At 40.9% G+C, this 23,173-nt stretch overlaps 1 protein-coding gene across 2 annotated transcripts in view; it reads left to right on the top strand.

The window, feature by feature from the left end:
• The first annotated feature begins 496 nt into the window (after positions 1-496).
• tmem104 (transmembrane protein 104) overlaps positions 497-23,173 on the top strand; it is a 64,728-nt gene continuing 42,051 nt past the window's right edge. The window contains exons 1-8 of one of the 2 annotated variants that reach the window (XM_051388597.1): positions 497-781; positions 1,479-1,542; positions 2,238-2,359; positions 3,910-3,991; positions 8,527-8,620; positions 9,291-9,374; positions 17,161-17,260; positions 19,313-19,409. In XM_051388597.1, coding sequence (XP_051244557.1) covers positions 1,498-1,542; positions 2,238-2,359; positions 3,910-3,991; positions 8,527-8,620; positions 9,291-9,374; positions 17,161-17,260; positions 19,313-19,409 — 624 coding nt within the window. In that variant the 5' untranslated portion in view covers positions 497-781; positions 1,479-1,497. Of the gene's footprint in view, positions 782-855; positions 880-1,478; positions 1,543-2,237; positions 2,360-3,909; positions 3,992-8,526; positions 8,621-9,290; positions 9,375-17,160; positions 17,261-19,312; positions 19,410-23,173 lie in introns of those variants that run through there. The other variant, XM_051388598.1, reaches the window with a different exon arrangement.

The raw sequence follows: 23,173 nt of genomic DNA, 5'->3' as shown, positions 1-23,173 counted from the left end.
TTGAGTAAACTGACGAAAAACTGACCCTAAAAGACATATTTTATGAGTTTATTTCATTTTATATTCAAAGCATAACAATAACAGTACAGAACCACTGATAAACTGTACGACGATAACAAATAATGAACGCAGTAATTACAGGAAGCTTGTGTCAAACGAGCGGATGAATTTTGAGCAGATTATTTCATGTGAATATTGATGGATGGATGCTGAAATAAATATTTACATGCAGGTTTCTTTAAGTACATGAGGTAGGGAATATATATATATATCTATATATGGTTTACAGGTACAGAGGATGTTAGAGTCCCAAGGTTATTATTATTATTATTATTATTATTATTATTATAACTTTGTTGTCTTGTATACTATATAATTATCACATTATCTGCATAATGTCATACAATATGGGCAACATAGAACTGATAAATAAAACATCTTAAAATATCTGAGAATATCTTGAAACAAATCTGAGGTTTTACTTTGAAGGCCATTACCGGAAGTGAGTGTTAGCATTAGCTCGCTTGCCGTCCGTTCATGCGGGAGCAGATCAGCTGTTTGCTTCAGTTTACAGCTTCAGTTAGCTGATGAGTGTAACAGCCCATGGGAACGTGTGTTCCTCCGGGCTTTAGACGGACTCTCCTCCAGCTATCTAACGGAGGAACGGCCCATGTTAGCGAGAGACCGCGGTCATCCAGCTAGCTAGCGTTAGCCGTCCCGCTGACAGCTCGGAGCGTCCTGCTAGCCTAGCAGCTACATTAGCACGGAGCTCCGGGAAGAGGTGAGAGGTGTTTCCGTTTGTGTTCACCGGTGACAGACACTCACACAGGCATATGAGTGAATCCTGTGTGTGCCGAATTAAAGAGTACACCTTAAAGTGTAAGAAAGGGTTTGAATTAAATGTTTAATTTGTAAGTCTTTTTTGGTTTTGGTGAAATAAGTAATAATTGCAGGTTATGTAAGTGGAGTTCGTTTTCTGTGCAAGATGGAACTTATTTCCTTATTTTCTTATATTATGAATTCTTATTCTCACATTATAGACTTTGCACAACTGGCTGTGAATGAAATAAGAGGAGTAGCTGTTACTTCCCTAATCCCTCTCATTATATTATAACACTATACTTATCTGTAATAATTAGACACATCTGTATTGAAATGTGTCCTGATAAGTGAATTATGTGTGTGCCGAATTAAAAAGTAGATTAAAGAAATGTCCTCAACCGGGTTATTAACTTCTGGGCTTTATTTTGTTACGTTAAAGTAAGTAATAATTGTAAGATATGCAACTGGAGTTCCTTTTCTGTACAAGATGGAAACTGTCAACCACTTATTTCCTTCTTTACTTATATTATGAATTCTTATTCTTACAGTACAGACTTTGTACAACCGGTTTTGGCAATAATCTGATTAATTCTGATCATATTCATGAGTTTATATAATAGGAAAGGTTATAGCTGTTTTGTTTGTTTTTCCTTCAGGTGAGCGTCTGCAGCAACCATGGCGGGGGGAATCAACGAGACCGGGGAACCCTACTCCGCATTTGTGAGTAACGTGGTTGATTCCTGATCACTTATTGATCATTTAACGCCAGGCACATGTTCAGCCTCCTTTTTAAAAGCTACAGGTTGCCATTAGGCTGCAGCTCTGAATGCAAAGTCCACCTGAATGGGGCAGATAAATCTTTAAACGCTGCTCAGGTTGAGAGGTTGTATTCTGCTCTGCTGACCTGCAGCTGATTTAACTTTTATGTAGTGGGTTGTATTGAACTACATGCCGTTCTCTCAAATGTCTTTGTGAGTGGGGCTGGTGTATATGAAAGTGCAGTCAGAAATAAAGAGGAAGCTGAAATGCTTACACGTCTTCTTCTTTTTTTCACACACCAGGGCTCTTTATGGTCTGCACTCACTTTTGACAACTCTTTTCAGTCCACACTTTGCTTACATCGGCATGACTTTGCCACAAAGATTAAATTCTGCTGGTCAACTGTTTTTCCAGGAAGCTAAAGCTTTGAATCATTAAAGCACTCTGCTATCTGATCTGGGTTAGGGCTTCCCAGTTAGCCCAGTTCCTTCACAATGCTTGAATCCTCCACCTAGTAGTCTGATCTTAAAGGAACACCTGATACTGTAGTGCCCGAGAAACCATTAATATTGGGTGAAACTGGATTGATCGTGTGGGGAAAATGGTGTTTAAGGATAAAATAAATGTTGAAATAATGTTGCTCGTGTCTTCTCCAGGTGGGGCTGGTGTACATGTTCAATCTGATCGTGGGAACAGGAGCTCTGACGATGCCCAAAGCCTTCGCTACAGCCGGTTGGGTGGTCAGCTTGTCACTCCTCACCTTCTTAGGGTTCATGAGGTGAGTCTTGTTCTTCCCACAGCAGAACACAACAACAGAGAGACATTGGACCTGATATCTTCTCTTGTACGAGTAGAGAAGTGTGCCATGTCAGATTCAAACCCTGACTTAAGGTTTCTGTGTGAGGAAGTTCATTCATGAAAAAGAAGAACTTTACGAGCTCAGAGATTAAAGTCCTGCTCTCCCAGATCATTTTAACGGCGTCAGCAGTGGAGTTAAAGGACCCGCTAAAGCGGAGAGCGCTGTTAACGCAGTGTCACCTGAGGGTCGTACTTCTAAAGAAATCAAGAAGAAGTGGTTGATAACCGCAACAGGGGAGGGTTGAGTGGAAGTCTTCACAGAGAGAGAGGAAAGAACTGTCATTGTTCCCCTGAACAGCGACCTGCTTTTAAACCTTAATGTGGAGAGAACCTCATCAGTAGACTCCTGCGGGTGCTCTGGACCTCGTCAGTTGGGTTCAAAGAAAGTTCAAAATAAAATAAAAATTGGTGAATGCCGCAAGTTCTCCTGAATCAGTCGTACGAGCCGCTTAATAACGACTCTGTTCGTACGAGTGGTTCCTGCATGAGACCCAATCTCGACCGATATCTGCTCTCTGTTCACAGTTTATTTTCTGTTTCAGTAGTAAAACTGCACAACATCTCTTCTTGATTTTAAGAGCTAAGATCCTCGGATTTCAGCTTCTTTAATGAGAATATTTCCTGAGTTCTTAAGTCCTCTGTGGCCGTAAACTGAATATCTTTGGGTTGTGGACTACAGATACAGATACAAAGTAAACATAATTTACTCTAACAGAGAGCTCTCTTCTATAAAGTCAATACAAACCATGTGAATTGGTGGCTGTGAGCTATATTTGCAGTATCTCTGATTAAAGCAGGGTCCTTTACGATAACATTTGCTAAGAAGATTGTGCACAATGTGGTGAGTTCACATTCCCAACATTCCTCCTCCTCCATGTTGTGCTGGGCTCAAACAGAAAGCTGCACATGATGTCTCTCTGTTGTTGTATGACAGTTGTCCACAGAGGTCTCCTCCTCTCCAAAACAAACAGACCCGCTGATTAAAACCACTAAAAACACTGAATAAAGCAGTTCCACCTTAACAATCACTGCTTCTCCCACGCTGTTGGACAGACAGAGGACGTCCCGGAGGGGCTGCGAGCCGAGCTGCTGCTAACGTTAGCTCAGCTTGTTTCTCTGATAACTTAAGATCCAGACGTCCGATGACTAAAATCCTTCATCTGGTTCAAATCTAGAGTTAAAAAGCACCAAGATCTAAACAGTGGATGGTAACAATGTGGCTTCAGACTGGATAAACAGTCAATGTATGACAGCTTCTGGCAGACAACCACAACGCTGACGCAGGCACAAAGGGGATATGACGCCATCGACAGGCGACCGGTGAAACGCACCGTTACCTGAATAAAATGACAGATTTCTCTGAGTTTGAACATTGTTGGAAACATTTGGGATAATGTAAGAACACATTAATATATTAATAGCGACCCTTTTGGTCGTCCTATCTTTCATTCCTCGCTCTTCTCTCACCAGCTACATGACCACCACGTTCGTGATCGAGGCGATGGCGGCGGCCAATGCTCAGCTGCGCTGGAAGAGGAGAGAGCAGGAAGAGGTGAGATCTGAAACCGTGTGCGGGAGCAGAGTCTTACTCTGTATGTAAATGTCTTTAATAGGATGTTGGTTCTCTCTTTGCTGTAAGGATGTGTCAGATAAACCAAATATTAAAGAGGTCTAATAAGACATTAAGCCAAACACTCTTTACACCCCAAAGGCAAAAAAGTGGAACTAATTTCAGTATAAATGCTGTGCAGGGACATTTCCAGTGCTTAGCTGCGGTTAATGTGCTTTCAGGTCCTCGTTCTGACACGTTGAAGCACGCTTACGCAGCTAATAACAGAAGGAAGTCCGTCTTCTTTTGCAGAGATAAAGCAGTGAAATGATCCGCGTCAGAATAAACACAAATGCAGAGTGATTTCTGTCAGCGGGAGTGATGGTGGTGCTCCTGTGGAAACCTCACTGCAGGACAGATTAATGAGAGCCATCCTCTCTTCCTCCGGAGCACGCCGGATCTCGTTTGTTTCATTGATTCTCAAAAACAGACTTATGCAAATCCAGCTGAAACGCAAATACTGGCTAATATGGGAGCGTTCAGTAGTGCACTCAGCACAGGGTAATACTTTCTTACAATGGGTTTGTGTTTTTATAACAGAATTTAGCTGTTGTGGATTTCTAATAACTTCTGTTACTTTCTGTCCGTAGCAGTCTGTGTATGGCGGATTCATACTTAAAACAAAGAGTTAATGGCTGATAATAGATACCTACAGTGTAGCTCAGCGTTATTCAACCACATCCCTCACATTGACTTCTCTCATTATTTTTGTGTGTGAGTGTTGCTGGGTTCTCACACGTCCTGAAAGGTATATATAGAGACTAGTTTTCCAGTCATGGAAACTCCTGGAAATAACTCATTCTCAGAGAAACCCAGTGTTAGAGTCATACAGCCTACGAATGATCACATTTATATTTGATGTTGTGGTTGATAAATAACATGCACAGTGATGTTATTTGTACCTGCAAACACTTTCTACATCTTTTAAAACAGATCTAGACACATTTTCATCCCTTGCAGTCAGAGCACATTGCTGTAATAAGAACCTGAGTGCTGCTGATTCTTATGAATAAGATTATTATAACTGCGAACAAAATAAAAGTAAGGCCGATCGGATAGCTATGGATTTAAAACAGATTTGCTGAGTCCGCAGCAGAAAAATCGCCTGTGGTGAGAAGAATCAAAGCGCGCCACGAAGGTGAGCTGAGGCGCGTGTCCGATAAACGCTGACCACCTACCTGCAATGACACTTCATTATGAACCCTGCATCAGTAAGAAAAGGAGGAATAAAACTGGAGTTAAATGTGTCAATACATAGACCTACAGGTAAATTAAATGACCATTTGTGAACACATGCTGTTGTGTATGACTTCCTAAAAAGACTGGGAACCCCACAGTGGTATTTAAAGGCAGCATGAGGGTACAAGAGGTTGGTGTTCAGTTGATGTCCCCCCGACTGCACGGCTTAGTGAGACTTAAAAACATTCCAACGGCTTCATTATAACTGAAGTGAGGGTCACTGCTCTGAGATCGTTCAGATATGAAACACATTAGACATTAAAGACACTTTGGGTTTATCTCTAGGCATTTTAAAGCTTTAAAGTGTACCTCTCTTATCAATGATTATCTTATTAGAGCTGAAGTTTACGACCATACGGACGTCTCCTCTTTCACACTGGAACTTCTGATGAGAGGAACGATGAGTGCAGCCCAGTAAAATAACTAGACTGTGGAATACTTCACGTTTAAAGCCTGAGGAGAATAATAGGCGGCTGTATTTTTTTTATTTAGACGGCTGTTGTTGTTTTATTGTCCAATCCCAGCACAAGTGAAATGTGTCTCTTGCCGCCCGTCTATAAGAAACCCAATTTGGATGAAGCCGTCAGTGTAGGACTGTACTCCATTACCAAGGGAAACAACCCGGTCCTCAATCATTTTTACTTTGACTAAGAAAAAGACTTTAAATGGCTCGGCCTTTTGCTTTTTGTTCCTCCCCTGGTACAGAAGTCATCTTGCTTAATGCCTGTGGGTTTCCAGTCGAGGAATTACGAGCCTGAGGACAATAGCCCGACTCTAACTGAGCTCCAAACACTCTGCCTTGATTCATGGCTCTGCCTTTTACTCCCACGTAATGGAAAACAAGAGAGAGGAGAGAACTGGAAATGTTTGCTGCGGAAGGCTTTTTATTTTTCTCTGCATGAGTGAAGCATATTAACGAAAATATATTTTTTTTACAGCGATGCATCATATATGTTTTCTCGTATAAGTTCATTAGTCGGGAACTCCAGACTGTGACTCTGAGAATGGTCTTTCTGCACTGCTTGCTGTAGAAATCATTTTAAGCCGATCCGTAGAGAAATTTGAAGGGAAAGAAAAAGCACAGTGTCAAATACTGACCTTGTGTGAGCTTTTTAGAGCAGTGGTGTCCAACCTAGGGGGTCAGGACCCCTGCTAGGGGTCGACAAAGCTTCAGAGGGGGTCACAAGGCCTTCTTGACTTTAAGGGGTGAAACAAAAATGTAACAAACATACACAGTAGGCCTGTATCTCAGCATTTAGTTAATTTCTGTGAAGATTTTTAGATTGTTATTTAAGATCTGAACTGTGAAGACCTGAACACAAGCTGTATCCACAGAGCTCCCACTCTCTGATAAACAGCCTTGTTAATACAACAGTGTCAGGGAGAAGGAAACACTGAATTTGCCCCCAAAAAAGAAGCCTGTTAACTATGTATGATGAAAGAAAATACATAATAAAGACAGAAAATTGTACAAAAATAATAAAATCATTTCACACAAACCTCCTGCAGTTATTGTCTCCACTGTTTGGGTTCATTGTGCAGCTCATCAGTCGGGGGTCATCAGTTTACCCTAATGAAAAAGGTTCTGGACCAGAACCACCCTCCGACTGTGCGACTCACTATAATTGGCCTAACATATCACAGCACTTGTTGTGTTGCATTTAAGGTTCATTGAACGGGGAGACGTGGCTGCCCTCTGCTGGAATATTAAATGGAGTGCGACCACATTGTTTTAATGTCCTCTCTCTTCATAAAGCTCCAACGCGGTCAGAGAGATTCTCTCTGCAAATGTTAAAAAGACCACAAAGAAACAATGGCAGCCCTTTAGTTAGTTTCCTCATAATATTCCAGTAAAGAACTGTTGATTCCAGAGAAACCAGAGACACCGATGTAAAAGTTGAGTTAGTTGTGTTCAGTTTAGTAGATGATCTTAATTCATAATAGTTTATTATTCATTTATAATTAGAACCTGTATCCTCCTATGTGAGTGTTTCCCATCATTTTTTATGGATATTTCATATTATATTCAATGTATAACAATAACAGCAGAGAACAGCTGAACACTGAACTGAAACTTTTTTGATGAATTTTGAAACAGTTCTCTGTATTATTGATTGTAACCATCATACATCCTTAATAGGCTTCTTGCAGGCTGCTTAATCGTTTACTCGCCTGTAGGCAAATTTCACATTTTGCATTTTAACCAGGCTTGCTGTGCAGCAACATAAAGACTCTCTTTAGGCCAGTGGCTCCCAACCTGGGACAAAACTATACTGGTCTGACTTTTCTCTAATCTTATCTTATTTTATTTTAAAGTTTTACCTTTTCACCCTAAAAGAGTTGTTCAGATAAAATAAAAAGGGAAAATCACCTGCAGCTGTGCATGTAGATGTTACATTGTTTTAAGGTTGTCACAATACCAGAATTATAAACTACAATACTAGTATAAAAAAAACTCTATCTCTTTTGTTATCATGGCAAAAGGACAAAAAAAGACAACATATAATTTATAATCATGTTAAATATTAAGGTTGAGGATCAGCTGATTTCCTTCCCTGTTGTTTCATCTGTGCAGCTTTAGGTCGACTACCTGACTGTAGATCTGTTCTTTTCTGTACCTTTGACACTATCAAATGTGAAGTGAATGGATATCCTATCGTTTTAAACCCATCTGACAACCTTCCTGCAGTCACAGCCACAACAAGGATTCACAGATTTACATGCAGCCTGGTGTTTGAGAAAGTTAGTTTGACTTTGTTTCTTTATCGCTGCCTCCAGGCATTAACAGTCATCTGACTCTCATCCGTAGCTGCTGTTAATCTGTTATTTTGTCGGGTTGCTTATGTTTGCTGTTGCTTGTTTGTTGTTTGTCACTGAGCCATTAGCTCCTGTCACTCCTCATCTCCTCCTCCTCCCTCAGTCCCAGCCAACGTGTCACTTATTCATTCAGCTGATGACGCTCACAAAGTTGGCTATCATTGACGGCTAATTGACATTAATCTGCAGAGAATCTGTGAAATGATGAAAAGCAATGTGTGGGTGCGCTGTGAAGTCCTCCACTCTCCAAAGTGCTTCCCAGCTGTTGCTTGTAATTTCCAGATGTTGCCTTCCCCCCTGCGTCACATATAGAGCAAATAAACGCTGTGTTAATCGCTTGTAAACTGACTGTTGTTTATGTTGCAAAATTAAGAAAACAGGCAACCAAAACAGAGCTTTACACACTCGTATTATCTCCGCAGGTCGACGACAGCGACTCCACCTCTGAGTATTCGGATGATGATGTTATGGGCCGAGGCCGATCGGAGCCGGAGACGAAGCCCATCCTGTCTGTTCGTGAGTATAATGAGTGCTCACAGAGGTTTTTATCACTGTCGTCGACAACAAACACGAGGTTGAACCATATATTTTATGCTTTTGTGCTTTTAAAGAATATTTTTTGGACACTACGTTGGGTCCAGGTCGTCACTTTATAATAGACAGCAAGTTAGAAACGATAGCTCCGTGACAAATATACATAACGAGAAACAAAATACAGACATAAGAGGTTTACTGAATAAGCTATGAAATTAAACAGATTGTCTAAATGAATAGTTTTGGTTGATTTTTATGTTGTAGGATTTTAAATGAGATGGTGTTTGTGTAATATATATGCTTAGATTTGATCATTTTAAACTGGACTGGACCCTTTTTTTGATCTGCCATCACTTTACGTTTTGGTTAGGCACAGAAACTGCTTACTACTAACAGTGGAGCATTCACAATGTGGTCTCAGTAGACACTGGATCCTGTGCAGTCTGGTGTAGTCTCTGCAAGATATGAGAGAAGCAATAAAAGTGTTTACACTCTTATTGTCTGACGTGATATATATATCTGTTGTGTTTGTTTTGCTGTCCGGCTGAATGTTGTGAAAGTACACCCGCTGATGCAAGGTGTGCACTTTCTTTGACATTTATCTACCTCCACTGTGCGCGTTATTGACTGTAGTCGTCTTCTGTTTTCACAGAGAGATCAGGAGGGCCCGTCGATCATTTCGACATTGTGGAGCGGGTTGAGATGGGTCAAATGGCCTCCATGTTCTTCAACAAAGGTAATATTCTTCTCAAGCCTCAAGCTTCTAATATCACTGCCCCCGTTATTCAATTAACCGCAGACACCGCCATCATTAGCCACGTGTAACATTTATGGAGGTGTGGTGAAGGTTGTGTGGGATGATTTTACACCTTTTCTGTCCAATCTTCACATTTGCAAAGGAGCTCTTTAATTGGATGTAATTATATATGGATAAATTGCCTTTGGTTGTAATTACCTGTTTGAGACTCCATCAAGGCTGTTAATCTCTCTACTGTGCATGTGTGTGGGAGGCGGTACAACCTGTACTTATGGCAAAGACACCAAGGCCTTAATCACGTTCACCTTGAACCTCACAGAACAACCTTGCGGCTTTACATTCCTCAAACACATCAGTACATTGTCCTGGCCCGGCGTCTCCTCCTCCTCTTCCTCCTCCCTCGCCTGCCCGCATTACGCCGACCGGCTGTTCTTAAGCAGCTGCAAGTGACTCAACAGTCTGCGGCGTCCCTGTTGTCGCAGGAATAAAGGAACAACAAAAGGTCAAAGCTCTGACAACATCATCTGTGCTGACATGTGCTGTCCTTCAGTGTTTCGACACTAGGTGGAGCACTCGGTGCGCACACACAGTCTGACACACACCCGCTCGGCTCATGTTCACACCCACACGTGTGAATGCACTCATGCGTGCCGTCGTGCAGCTCATGCTGTTAAAGCTGCAGTGTGCTTCCATCCATTCAGCCTGTTGTCACTCAGCTCGACTGTCCTGTCTGTTAAAGGTGAGGAACTGAAAATACAAGTCTTTGCTGATGACCTTTCCCACCATGAAGCAGACCGTGTGCAGGTGTGGCACGTGGCGGTATCGATTGGTTATAAGGAAATTAGTTTTCTCTCCTCTTCTCTCTCCCTCCGCACGCTGTGGGAAAGCTGCCCAGTGACTCTAATCAGAAATGAATTAGATAGGCACGAGTCCCAGCACATGCTGAACGAGGGAAGAGGAAACGCAGCTCTTTTGTCTATCCTGACAGCACCGACCTGCTCACTTTATACCGGCTTCCCAGAGTTTTCATACCTGTGTATGTGTGTGAGCTTACTTTTTGTGTATAAATCAATAAATGTAGCAGACCAAGCAAGGTGTCATGTACAATTTTTAGATATTGGTACCAGTGTGATAGGAGTTTTGTACTAATTAGGGGGGCAACGGATCACAAAAGTTGTGGTTCGGATTGGATCAAGGTTTTTAGTCATGGATTGGGTCATTTTTCAGATCATGCCTGATCGGACGGCCACACTCGAAGGCTGTTGTGAAAAAAGAGTTGTGGCTGAAATCGTGACTTTTTTAGGGCAGAAATACTGTTGACTGTCCGAAGTCTGCAGACAGGGAAAAAAAGACACAAAAAGTTTCTCTGTAAAATGCTGAAATGGGTCGATGACTGTTAATATACCCACCCAAATAAAGTCTATGTGGAGAAACGCTGAGGATAAAGATTGTGTCATGTCCTTTAAAAAAAAACAAAGAACAAAGCATCTTAATGCTGATTCCATCGGTCAAAGCATCAAAGCTGCCCTAATATCATTTAAAGATAGATATGAAGATATCTATATTATATATTGTCTCTCCTGGAATGCATTCATAGACTTTCACTCAGTTGTTCATGTTAAAAGTAACAGATCAAATGAAAATGAAGGTCCTTGTCTCACCTCCGCGTAGCTGATGAATCTGTATAAAGTCGGTCTTATTGTCGGACTTCAGTTTCAGAAAGTTACAGAAATGGTCGGGCACAGCTACTCCTAATCCTAAAAGATGCTATTTGAACATCTGATGCTGCAGCTGATACTGAGAGCTCAAAGCTGAAGCAATTAGATGGCTCATTTGCAGTTTTTCTTTGCAATATTAAATTCAATATTTTTGGACTGTCGGTCTCTGAATAGATCAAACAATCAGTTAATCAAATCTCAAATCTATTTAAGTCTAAGTCCAGAATGATTCCACTCTTCTAGAGATGTTCTTCACTGATAATTTTGTCGTTGGACTTAATTAATGTTAGAAAAACTCTGTGGCAGGTGACAGCAGTAAAAGAAAGGACAGACTATGTTCTGTAGCTGGCCACTTAACTCTGGATGACCTCTGCATGCTCAGACTAATGATAATTTATGTAAAAACATGCTGATGACTGGTACAACCGAAACTTACAGGTCACTGGAGGCCTGAATGTAGGTGCCATGCTAAACATCTGAACTCCTTATTGTGCCTGCGTGAGTTTATGTTGCGCCCTTTGTCAATACTAAGAATGGACGTGGATGTTTTATCTAATGGCACCATTACATTAGGCTTGTTTGGTACGATTTATTTGGGGTAATAAATAGATACATTTGTTGACAATTGAGTATTTTATTTAAGTTTTCTTCGTTTTCTATGTTTATAAATTGAATATCTCTGGGTTTTGGGTTGTTTATCAGACAAAGCAAGTAACTTCAGTACATCAACCTGGGCTCAGTGTGTAGGATTTAGTGGCATCTAGTGGTGTAGTTGCAAATTAATACTCCCTCGCTTCACCCTCCCCTTCTACAGTGGCCGTGAAACACACAAAAAACATGAACAACCCTATCTAGAAGTTCAACATGCCTGCCTTTAAGGATTGATTATTATTAAGGATTATTGATTCTTATTCTCAGGTCATTATACACTCATGAAAACATAGTCATGTATATTATATTCCATTCCTGCCTAATAGATCCTGCTAAATGTTACACATTGGACCTTTTAATGGATTAATTAAGATAATAATCAGCAGATTAATGAAAATAACGGTTAGTTGGAGCCCTAGCCATATTCTTGATTCTAGCACTGCTTTTTGGTCAGTGTGTGTTCAGATTATATTAAATAAGTCTAAACACAATCAGGCTATTAGGAACTATTTATTTGCATTTAGAGTGTTTGCAATTATCCCAAAATGCCTGAAATTGTATATCTCAGTCCTCTTCCAAGCAAATGGCTATGTAGTTTGTTAGAAGTGACAACTTAATTCAAACCAACTGCAGAAAACAAACCCTAAATTGTAGGGGATTATGGGTGTGAGGGGACAGATGTTGACGTCTGATAACCAGTAGTTACTCTTCCTTGGAAAGCGGAGCAAAAAACAAAATCAACCGAGGGCAAACAGTTTGAACTAATGGCTCTTTCTTCATACATTCAAGGAGCTAAATAGCAACAAAAAAAAGAGTGTAAACGAGTCCATCACGTTACAGGACGATAGTTTTAAAACCACTGCCCCTCTCTTCACAGATAATAAATTGTTGGTGTGATTGCACACTGTCTGTCTGTCCTGCACCTTTTGCAGGCAATTAAAAAGCATCTCTCTTGCTGTCGTAGAGGCACTCTTGGAGGGCATTGACTTCCTCCTGGACTGAAATTGACGTGGCAGCAGCAGTAAGGCAGGCTTGGAATAAGGCCACGGGTATCGTATCAGCCTGACCTGCAGCCACTGACAGGAATGTTGATGGGCGGCTGGTTTATCTGCTCCACTGTGGAAAGGTGTTACTATAACCTTCACATTGATGATTTGAAAGTTGATTAGAAGACGACTTTGGCTAAAGTCACAAAGAGAGAGAGAGAGACTAACGGAGGGCTGTCCTTGCATCAGCATCTCGTCTCAGCCTTTCTTACCTCTGTGATGTGATGTGGAGGTTTACATGGTGGCTGTGCAAACAGCAGGATTGTTTCTTCAACGCGAGCCGCCCTTCCCCTGACATACGGAGGACCATGGCGGCGAATACTAATTTACTCCGCTGTAACCCGGGCTTCTGTCTTTAATGAGAGCCAAACATGGGCACCTCGATTTTTAATACTTCAGTGACTTTTACTTAAATGTCATACTTGAGCATTGAGAGCACCGGCAAAATGAAAAGTGCCCGAGCCAGTGGGAAGATAAATGAACGTGTTTGCTTCAGCTTGCAGACCAATAATTTTCCATAAGGCACCGCTACAGTAGTTTCCTGTGTCAGCTCGGTAAGAGATGCACTTTAATTTCAGGGAGTTTGTTATAATGGCTAAGTGTGATCAACCCAACAGATAGATATTGCAAGTTGAGTCCCGGGAACAAAGCTCACTCCACGAAAGCTTGATTTGTTTTTCAAAATGAGACCAAGTGAGGCCTGTAATATTGTAACTTAGAGTCTGTTCAGACCTCGACTCTGTTTACTGTTGGTTAAAGGCATATGTGGCGCTCTGGGGGAGACAGTAATAGAAGTAGCTCAGATTTTGGGAAAATAATGGAAATAATTGTCTTAAAAAACACTACTTTGGTGCGTTGATGCCCCAAACCCGCCCTAACAAGTTCAGTTTTTGGACTTTGGCATATCTAAAACCCTGCATACAGTAATACTGGTGAGGTACTCCTAAACGCCTGCGTAACTGCGTTTCTGTGTAAACTAAAAGCTAGCTTACTGCTAAGAAAACAGCACTAAAAATGTCCCTGTTTTAAAGGATTAAAAAAGGTTACTGACACCTTTCTTGTTCCAGTTGAAGCACTGACCGAAACCCTTCTTCAAAGTGGGACGGGTCATGACTTTGCTACCCTCGCTGATACCTGATACCACATTTCAGGCAGTATAGGAGGAATTTCCGATACTGGTATTGATATTTGAACAACTCTAGCTAGAAGAAGCACAGTGATAAGGTATTGCTAAATCATGACTGCTTAAATCCTTTGCTACATGAAATAAAAAAATGGAAAACACAAGATTTATGCCATAATCTGTCATCAGAGTTATTGCTGCGTATTTTCCCTTTTTCTACTGACAGATGTGCACTTGTATGATTTGAATTTCCCACTCTCGAAGTAATGTTGTGAGCATTCACGATAAGATTGCTGCCCGTTTGATAAATTGTCATTCAGACAGATTATTAGTTTTATTGTTACTGTGTACTGACAGAGAAATTCTGTTCTGACATAGAAGTTGTGTTGACAAAGTAGACCTAAATTGGTCCTTTTATTACTCTGTGCTGTCCTATTTACTTATTTTTAGAGACAGTTTGTTAATGGTGTGGTGTTGCCTCCGGGGGCCGGCTCAATTTAGATTTGATTTGTGAAAGTCTGTCATCTCAGTTTCACACACAAGAAGTTAAATTTGAATATAAGGAGAGAACGATTAATGAGGTAAAATTCAAAGTTAAAGTTCACTTTTCGTGTTCTTCAGTGTGACAGCGGCGTGTTCTGATGACTTATTTTTGACCATAAAACTCACTTTACAGGAGAGGTCGAAACAGACTTTTTATAATAGGATATTAAAATAACATATTTCCCATTCCTGTTACGCAAGGTACAGTATTAAAATCCCCACTGTTAAACCTGTATAAGGTATTAAAAGTGCCTTCCCATATTATGCACATAACTAAATAGCGGCTGCTTTTTTTGTTGTGTTGCTGCTCACAGAGGTTGTCAGGCTCTGCTGTCAATCAGAAGCACAGTGATGATGGATAGTGATGCGTTTTACAGCTACATGAAAGACCGGGCTCCTACGTGAAGACCCATTTTGCAGCATTTTTTTTCCTGTGGCTCTGGGTAATTGGGAAATATTAGTTACAGTGCCGTGAAGGCCTGCATCCCCCTGGTCATGCAGCGCTCTCGCCTTGCTATCGCTTACTGACAGCGGCAGCAGAGTACAGTACGTCCTGTTTCTGCTATCTGCCGCCGGGACACTAATATGCCTCGTCCGACGTGGTGCCACAGGAGACATTACGCAGCGCAGAGAAGGACTTGTTTCTTCAGCGGATAATATGAGAAATAAGACTGAGAAAGAATTAATTAACCCTAAAACATTTGCATGTCCAATTTGAACCTGGACTATATTTTAATATTTCTGGCGGCTTGAGTCTGACCTGTATTTCATCCGTTGCTTCACTACAGAGCTGCTTATAATGTACCAAAACCATACTTTTGATAACTAAAGGACAGACTAAAGATCCAGTGTGTAACATTTAGGTGGATCTATTGGCAGAAATGGGATATAATATTCACAGGTATGTTTTCATTAGTGTATAATCACCTGAAAATAAGGATTGTTGTGTTTCGTTACCTTAGAATGAGAATCTACGGAGGGAGAGGGAACTCTTCTACGGAGGCCACTATGTTGACCCGCCATGTTTCTACAGTAGGCGTGGCCTGGAATTAAGTCATTTATTGGGGCATCGTGACCAAAATGTAGGGCACCAAAAGCAAAATTACCGAAGCTATATATATATAGTATATAAAAATATCTCAACCTTAATATAGCGGTAAAATGCAATATTAATGCAGCAATAATATTAATCCAAAAACATGTGTAATAGTAAAACACTGACCATTATACTGCAACCGGAGCTTATCTACACACCTTATGGCTGAGTGAAGGAACCAAACTACCCGTCTGTTTACGTTACACCGACGATGCTAACAACGTTAACTTTCTGAACCTCTCTGGTTACAGATATATTTGTGGGAGAAAGAGTCTGCAATGGTTGCAGTCTGCAACTACACAGATGCCACTAAATCCCAGATCTTGATCCTTTAAGTCATTTTAAAACCTAAAACTCTCCAATTCCAACTACTTAAACATGAGCATTTCCTGCTTTTGTAACGTGAACCTTCTTTGGTTTTTGGACTGTTAGTCGGTCTGAAGACATAACATTAGGCTCTATAAAGGGCAGGTTTTTAAAAATGTATTAATGTCTCATATTTTTAGACCAAATGAATACAATGCATTTTTGATATGACTCTGTCCAGTCTCTAATCTCTTAGTTTCTGACAGTGTTCTGAATCATTTAACTGCTTTTTACAACTGGATAAATGGTTGTTTATCAGGCTGTCAGTTCCGTCTGTTTTCAACTTCTATCACAGCATTGATCGGTGCCCTCAGCCTTTAATTCATAAAAGAATCAGTGTAGCCCGTGATGCTGTAAATCTGTCACTTTTTATTTCTTTTTAATGGACTCTGTGCTCTAATTTCCTTGTCAGTAACGAATTAGCTAAGGGGTCCAGTTGGACGGTTGAACCCCCTTCTGAGAATTCAAGAGCGTGATGGATGTGGGGCACGCTGAGAGGGTCTGTCTGCTGGTTAAAGCTCTCGATCTTGTGTTGGCAAAGGCAGCGGGGTCGGGCCTGCCAGTCGGTTGTGTGGATGAAAAGAAAAGGGCAGATGGTTAAGAGGTGGTCGCTGTGGAGAGTAAAGGCTGAGGGGGAGAATTTCCTTCATGGTGTGATTAGTTTTTTTAATTAATGCTATTAATATTTTTTTTATTGGACCAATAAGATGTGGCTCTGCTGTCCCAGAAAAGGGATGGAGGGATGAAATGAGCGGAGGTCTGGTTGAGAGTGCATTTTAATAGAGATGGCACCATAGTGGTCACGTTTGACACACATCCATCAACTATATTTCATTATGAAGTGTTCAGACAGCTGATAAAGATGAAAAATGTGTTTACTTGTCACCTCCTGACCTCGTGCTACTTTAAGAATCGGATGTTTTTCTTCACATAGACCAGGGGTAGGCAACCTGTGGCCCTTATTTTCTTGTCAACTAATATGTGCATCTTGCGGGGCTGACAACGGATATTCTAACTTTGATTTTATAATCGTATTGCAAAACAAAACAAATATTCAGTTGTGAAAATGAAAAAGAAAGCAGCACCACCGCAGCTCTCTCCATGGCCCTTACATATATATGTATGTGTATAATTTCTTTGATGGTAATGTTTGCTGCCAGGCAAACTTTGCTCACATCTCTTGAGTCATTCATATTTTAATACTTAAATTTTTGTCTTTCAGTTGGCGTCAATATGTTCTACATCTGCATCATAGTCTACCTGTACGGAGACTTGGCCATCTACGCAGCAGCTGTGCCTATATCGCTAATGGAAGTTGCCTGGTAAGACCAATATACTTACTTTATCACATTCATTCTCAGGTTTATTGTGGAATAAAACTTAAATATAGATCGATTTTATGGATGTTCTCCTTGAAGAACCTTTGGAACATTTGCTACTTTCCGTTTTGGCAAGACGGAGCACCTCCAGACTTCATCTCATTGGCTCCTCTGCCCCCACACGTTGGTCCTATTGTCACCTTCTGAACTCGAGAATAAGACAATAAAGCTTTGCTGACATAAGCCTTTAGGCCTGGCGACCTCTTACCGGTGCTGCTGGCGTCTGAGTCATGTTGACCCGCTTCCAGACAGACTTTTATTGCAGCTCTGTTGGCCAGACTGGGTGAGAATAAGGTATTTAATATAGTTAGGGACTCTGCCCTCTCAGATCCTGGACCACAGAAATAGCCGTACCCTCTTCAGTGTAGTGATGATTTCAGGATGGTGACAGTTAAAGTTTCTGACAGTTATGTTTAAGATAGTTTCAGGCAGTTTTCTAAAAGTTTTAAAGGAAGTTTAATACATGATCTTTTACAAAATGCCACTATTTTATCTCAGCTGATTTGTCTGACTTTAGTGCTTTGAGATAACCAGAATAAATGTATTCATGCTGAGCCAGGTGACTTTGAAAACACAGTTTACCTGTGTGTGAACACCAGTATCAAATTAATAAATTAACAATAATACAATCACAACAGTTGAAGTTGAAAAAGTCTGTTTTAATTGTTGTTGTGACAAAGCAGCCCTCTCTCCTTCTGTCCTCAGGCACAGCACACTGATGCTGTCTTATCGTATTAAATTCTCCTCCACTGTGGTCCAAACCTCACCAACCTTCCAGCCAGAATAAATGTGAGATGTAACTGAGACTTCAAAAAGCAGTTTGCTTTGCCCGAAGGCACGAACTGCAGACTTCTTACTAGCATGGGGCAGAGTCAGATGATTATACTAGAGCTCGGTCTGTCACGCAACAATGACAGGGGTTTGTGATTACTTTTAATGGTGTGTTCCCACCAAAAGCAAAGCAAATGTGTGCCCTTTTATCTGGTTTACAGCGGTGGTTTGAGCCTAAAATAAACAGATTTTGCTGTGATTTAATGTCAATAAACAGATCAAATAGCTGCATCATGATGGCGATTTGTAAAAAGTCTGAATTTATACTTTGTCCGATTTGTGAGCAAGATGACGAGCGAGCAACTTTCAAAATGCTTGTTTTGTGAACAGAGTTTGGTTGGGCTACGCTAAATTTAGTTCGTAGTAAAGTAAATCCGATAGCTGGAATCAAGTAACAGACACATATTTTCAACGCTCGCCAGGTAGTCCTCTTTCGTCTCTTACTTTTCTCAGAGCAATCTTCTTTTCTGTCCGGTCTCTGTATAAATATGAAGTAGTATCATAGAGCTCTGGGTGCACACACATGGATACAAGTGGGGGTGGCACCTACATGGCTTGCAGCAGACAGTTTGAGAGGAGAGAGTGGAGATAAATCCACTTTTAATCCCAAAAGTTTAAAAATAAACTCTGAGCTCTCCTCTTGCCGGTAAACGTCTCCAGAATCCGGTGGTTATTCCTCCAGAAGCTCCGTCTCTCTTCTGCAGAGCTCCCCGGGCTCCTGCAGCTGTCTGTGGGCCAGCAGCAGCTCTGTCTCTCCCCTCCTTTACACACAACACTGCAAACACCCAAGATTTTGTTCTTGGGTGTTCAATATTTTCAACTCCCATGAAATCATCACTGGGCTGAATTTTGCGCCACTCGCATCGCCCGCCACAAATTCGCCTAATGAAAACTTTATTGTCAACAATGTGGAAATTTGTCTTCGGTGTCACCATAAGACACGTCATAAAAAAACATAAAAACATTCATAAATATACAACTCAGCAATGAAAACGGCAGCAGAGTGAGTAGCAGCACTCTGTATCCTTGTCTACTAGATCCTACTTTCATTATCACTTTGACGGCATTTGGGACACGCTTCGGTCTGTAGTGTGCGTTCAGTTTCATCTCACCAGGTTGGGGTTACACATTAAGCTCGGTTTGTTTGTGTTCTGTCCTGTGCAGTGGAAACCACTCCTGCAGCGCTGGAAGTGTGAAGTACAACGATACAGACCCATGCTGGGGCTCTGTCACCAGGAAAGATGCTTACCGAGTGTTTCTGGTAAGTGTCAATTCCTCCTTGTAACAGCACGCGCGTACCTCTGCTGACCTATGTGTTTCTTGCCAAGTAGTTTGTAAAAGACTGTAAATGATCAGCTTCCTCCTTTTTAGTCCTGGGAACTGGAACTTAGTCCCGGACTGTAGTCAAAGACCTCGGTCAGTTCAAGATTCAAGCACAACGAAACAGCTGTGTCAGCCTCAAATGATGCATTTACATTCACACATATATACAAAGATAAAAAGAACACATGTAAGTAGAATATAAAGAAGTATCAAATTAACAATGAAATACAACCAACAGTGGTGCATCATCTGCAACCTGTGTGACAGATATGAAGTGATGGTGTATTGGGGTGTTGAATGATGTGTGTGTGTGTGTGTGTGTGTGGTGTAGAAATATTGCACATAATCAGTGGCTGTAAATAAATATTGCACGTGTTCTGGCAGCACATCAGTCTGATGCCCTGATGCAGAACCGTGTGCTATGTATCTCGGTTCTGCATGGATATCTCTAAGATCTCTGACATTTCATTTACAGATCCACTGAATAAAAAATAACATTTGTTGTGGAAATAATGTTAAAAATACAGAGTTACGGGATGATAGGGAAGCTTCTTAGTGACCTACACAGTGTCCAAAGTTTGGGATCATTTCAAGCTGAATAAAAACAAAAACACTGCACAGTGTGCATAGCACGACGTCAATGCTAGCTAGTTAGCAGCTACTAGTCATTGTTTTTTGATTTCTTATTTGATTTACTATTGCTCTTAAATAACACAAATGCATTAATGGATTAATTAGGAGAATACTTGATAGCTGCAGCCCTACACTGAACTGTTTTCTACAAAGACATGGTTGAACTCTCAGTGGATTTCTGGTCTTATCCTACACACGATGAAGCTTCTTGACAGTACGTGAAAGTATGCTTTCGGCCTAAACTGTCTTGTCTGCACACATCCTTTTGTAAAAGTTTTTATCTCCTGCGTGAACAAGGTGTAATGTGCCTGCGTTTCGTTCAGATGTAGCTCTGACAACATTTTCTGTCCCCTGAATCCTTCCCCCACTTTAACATCCTCAGACACCCCACCTCTGCAGCCCACAGGAAGTGTGCGCGCGTGTCCTTGAAGTCTTAAGCGAGCCAAACTCTGTGATTTCCACTCGAGCTTTAACTTTGCACAGCGACAGTGATAGATGTGCTGATCTCCTCCTGTATAATTTCTCAGCCTCCCTCCTTCCCGCTCCCTCTCTGTTTCCTACCCTCGCTTATATTTTAATAAAATGAGCAGACCCCAAATAATTTGCCAATAAATTAGCTTTTTCCTCTTTATCTCCTCCGGGATAAGCCTCTTACTGTATGTAAGCAAACTCAAATAATGCTGATTTGTAATCTGTAGTCAATTTGTTTAGACTTGCAGTTTTGCAGACTCATTTCCCAGTTTCATCATGACCGCTCAGGGAAATAAATATGTTAACACTAAGAATGTTTTTACCACTGAAAACTGACAAGTAGGAATGCACTGATCTGACCTTTTTATCCAACTATGCTGCTACTCTGGGGAATTTGGCCATACAGGTTTTTAACTGCGGACACGAACATCCCTCTTAGACTCTTAGTTCAAATTGTATTTGAATTGTTTCGAAGGTTTCTAATGTGTTTCCCTCACTTCAAATCTCCTCTAACCTGCCTCTGGCTGTTTGACTTCTGGTCTGGTGCCACGGTGTTGATGTAGCATGAAATTCGATCCGGAATCTACTTGCCGTGTTTATCGCAGTTATTTCTGGGACAATATAATGTCCAGAAAAAGTAGTTATTTTGAAAGGCCTACATCATTACATTAGCTTGTCTAATACATGCACTTAAGGATCCGATCTCATTGTTTAACTGATCAGTATTTGCTTTATTGGGCTGTATCGAGCCTTATTGACCAGATCCAATCTTTTGTTTTATGTCAGCTGTCACGTGGCTGTTATTACTCACAAAGCTTTCATGCTGAAAGATTTAACGTCAGTCAAAAAAGGACTGGAGTGGCCTTTAATTGTGCAAACAGACTAATCTTTCAACACTGCTATGCATCCATGAGAGTCAATACGCAATGTAATGAAAGCTATTTCATACATAAAATGTAAAAAGTGCAGAAACTGCATTAATCTACTTTTAGAAAAACTATATGTTAATGTTAGCAAATCAAAAATGTCCTGGTCACAGTGAAGCCTTACCACCTTCACACTGAAATGCGTTTATTGTAAAGTGTCAGCAGGAGAAAATGAATGGACCTGAACAGAGAACCGTTTAACGTGGATCAGTCGCTTCTGGCTTATCTCCAATCAACTTAATAAGGTCAGTATCGACGGATCGGATCTGATGCATCCCCACAGATGAGCTTTTAATGTCACAGTAATATTTTCTACAGAAATGATAACTCCTTATTATGACATCAGAGTTTTGACAGCTCTTTATTTTAATTAACCAGTAACCAGTCTTTGTCTCAGCAAATCAGAAGCCAGTAAAACCAACAAGGTAGCTTTTTAGGTTTAACTTGTTTTCTAATTAGTAAATCTTAATCTGAGCTCATTCTGTACGTGTGTATGCATTGCAGTAGTGTCTGTTTATAGCCAGTATTTTACAGTGATGATGTAGCAGTTAAACAAAAAAGCTGAAGTTATAAGTCAGAAACACTGTGTAAACTGCGTGGTGATTTAAATGCTGAGCTGCAGCAGAGGAATACCTTTAATCCTTGGATGATTTGGTTTAGTCGTTTGACTAAAGAATGATCTGCTCATAGACGTTTTTTCCGGCATATTTTCATCCTGAAAAACGTCTTTTTTGTCCTGGTCGACCTTTCCTTAAATAAATCAAAAATCATTGAGCTGTGATGAAACATTCAGCAGCCCCTGTTAGGATACCGTACAGCGGGTGGACTGTCTCTCCACTCTGTCTGTGCCTTCGCCGGGTCAGAGGCTCTGGCCTGAAGACACTGCACAGACTCTGAATGATAAGTCTAAATAATTGACTATTTCTCATCAGCTGGGCTCTACCCTGTGGATAGAGCTATAAGAACCTGGCCCACCCTGGACCCACCTGGGCTCCTTTTGTATGCTCAGTGTTATATTGTGAGCTGAGCTGGAAGGACAAAGTGCCCTTCTTCCACAGTGCTGAACTGAGTGTTTTTGTAATGGACCATTTTCACTCAGGTCTTCCACGCCTACAAAGTTTGAGAGGGGTCAATCAGTGAAGCCATGCTCAAAATTGCTTGCCGAAAGATAGACATGAAGGAACAACCCCAATCTGGGGTTCAGGACCCCCACTAGGGGTCGCCAAAGCTTCATGGGGGTCGCAGGGCCTTCTTGATTTTAAGGGGTGTAAGAAAATAGGATAAGAAAAGAAACATATACACAGCATTTCGTTGAAAATTAAATTAAATGAAATTGTAATTTTTAAGTTTTGGTTATTATTTAAGATATAAAGTCAAAGGTCAAATTTATATCATAAACACTGTTATTGTAACTTCCTGCACTTATTGAGTTCACTATTTGGGTTCATTGTCATGATTAGTCAGGGGCACTCGATGATGGAAATGGGGTCCCTTAAGAAAAAAGGTTGGGAACCACTGGAATAGACCATAATTTCAAAGCAGGGTATCACACCAAACTATCCCTGACTTAATAAAGAACATATAAATGTGCATAACGCATGAGTATATATTTGGAGAGGTGATATATGACAGCAATCAGCGTGTTACACAATGATGAGAAACCCAACATAAA

Source organism: Dicentrarchus labrax, unplaced genomic scaffold (genome assembly GCF_905237075.1).
Source record: "Dicentrarchus labrax unplaced genomic scaffold, dlabrax2021, whole genome shotgun sequence".
NCBI lineage: Eukaryota > Metazoa > Chordata > Actinopteri > Moronidae > Dicentrarchus > Dicentrarchus labrax.
The sequence above is the reverse complement of the archived record's forward strand: the minus strand, read 5'-3'. Positions and strand labels throughout refer to the sequence as shown.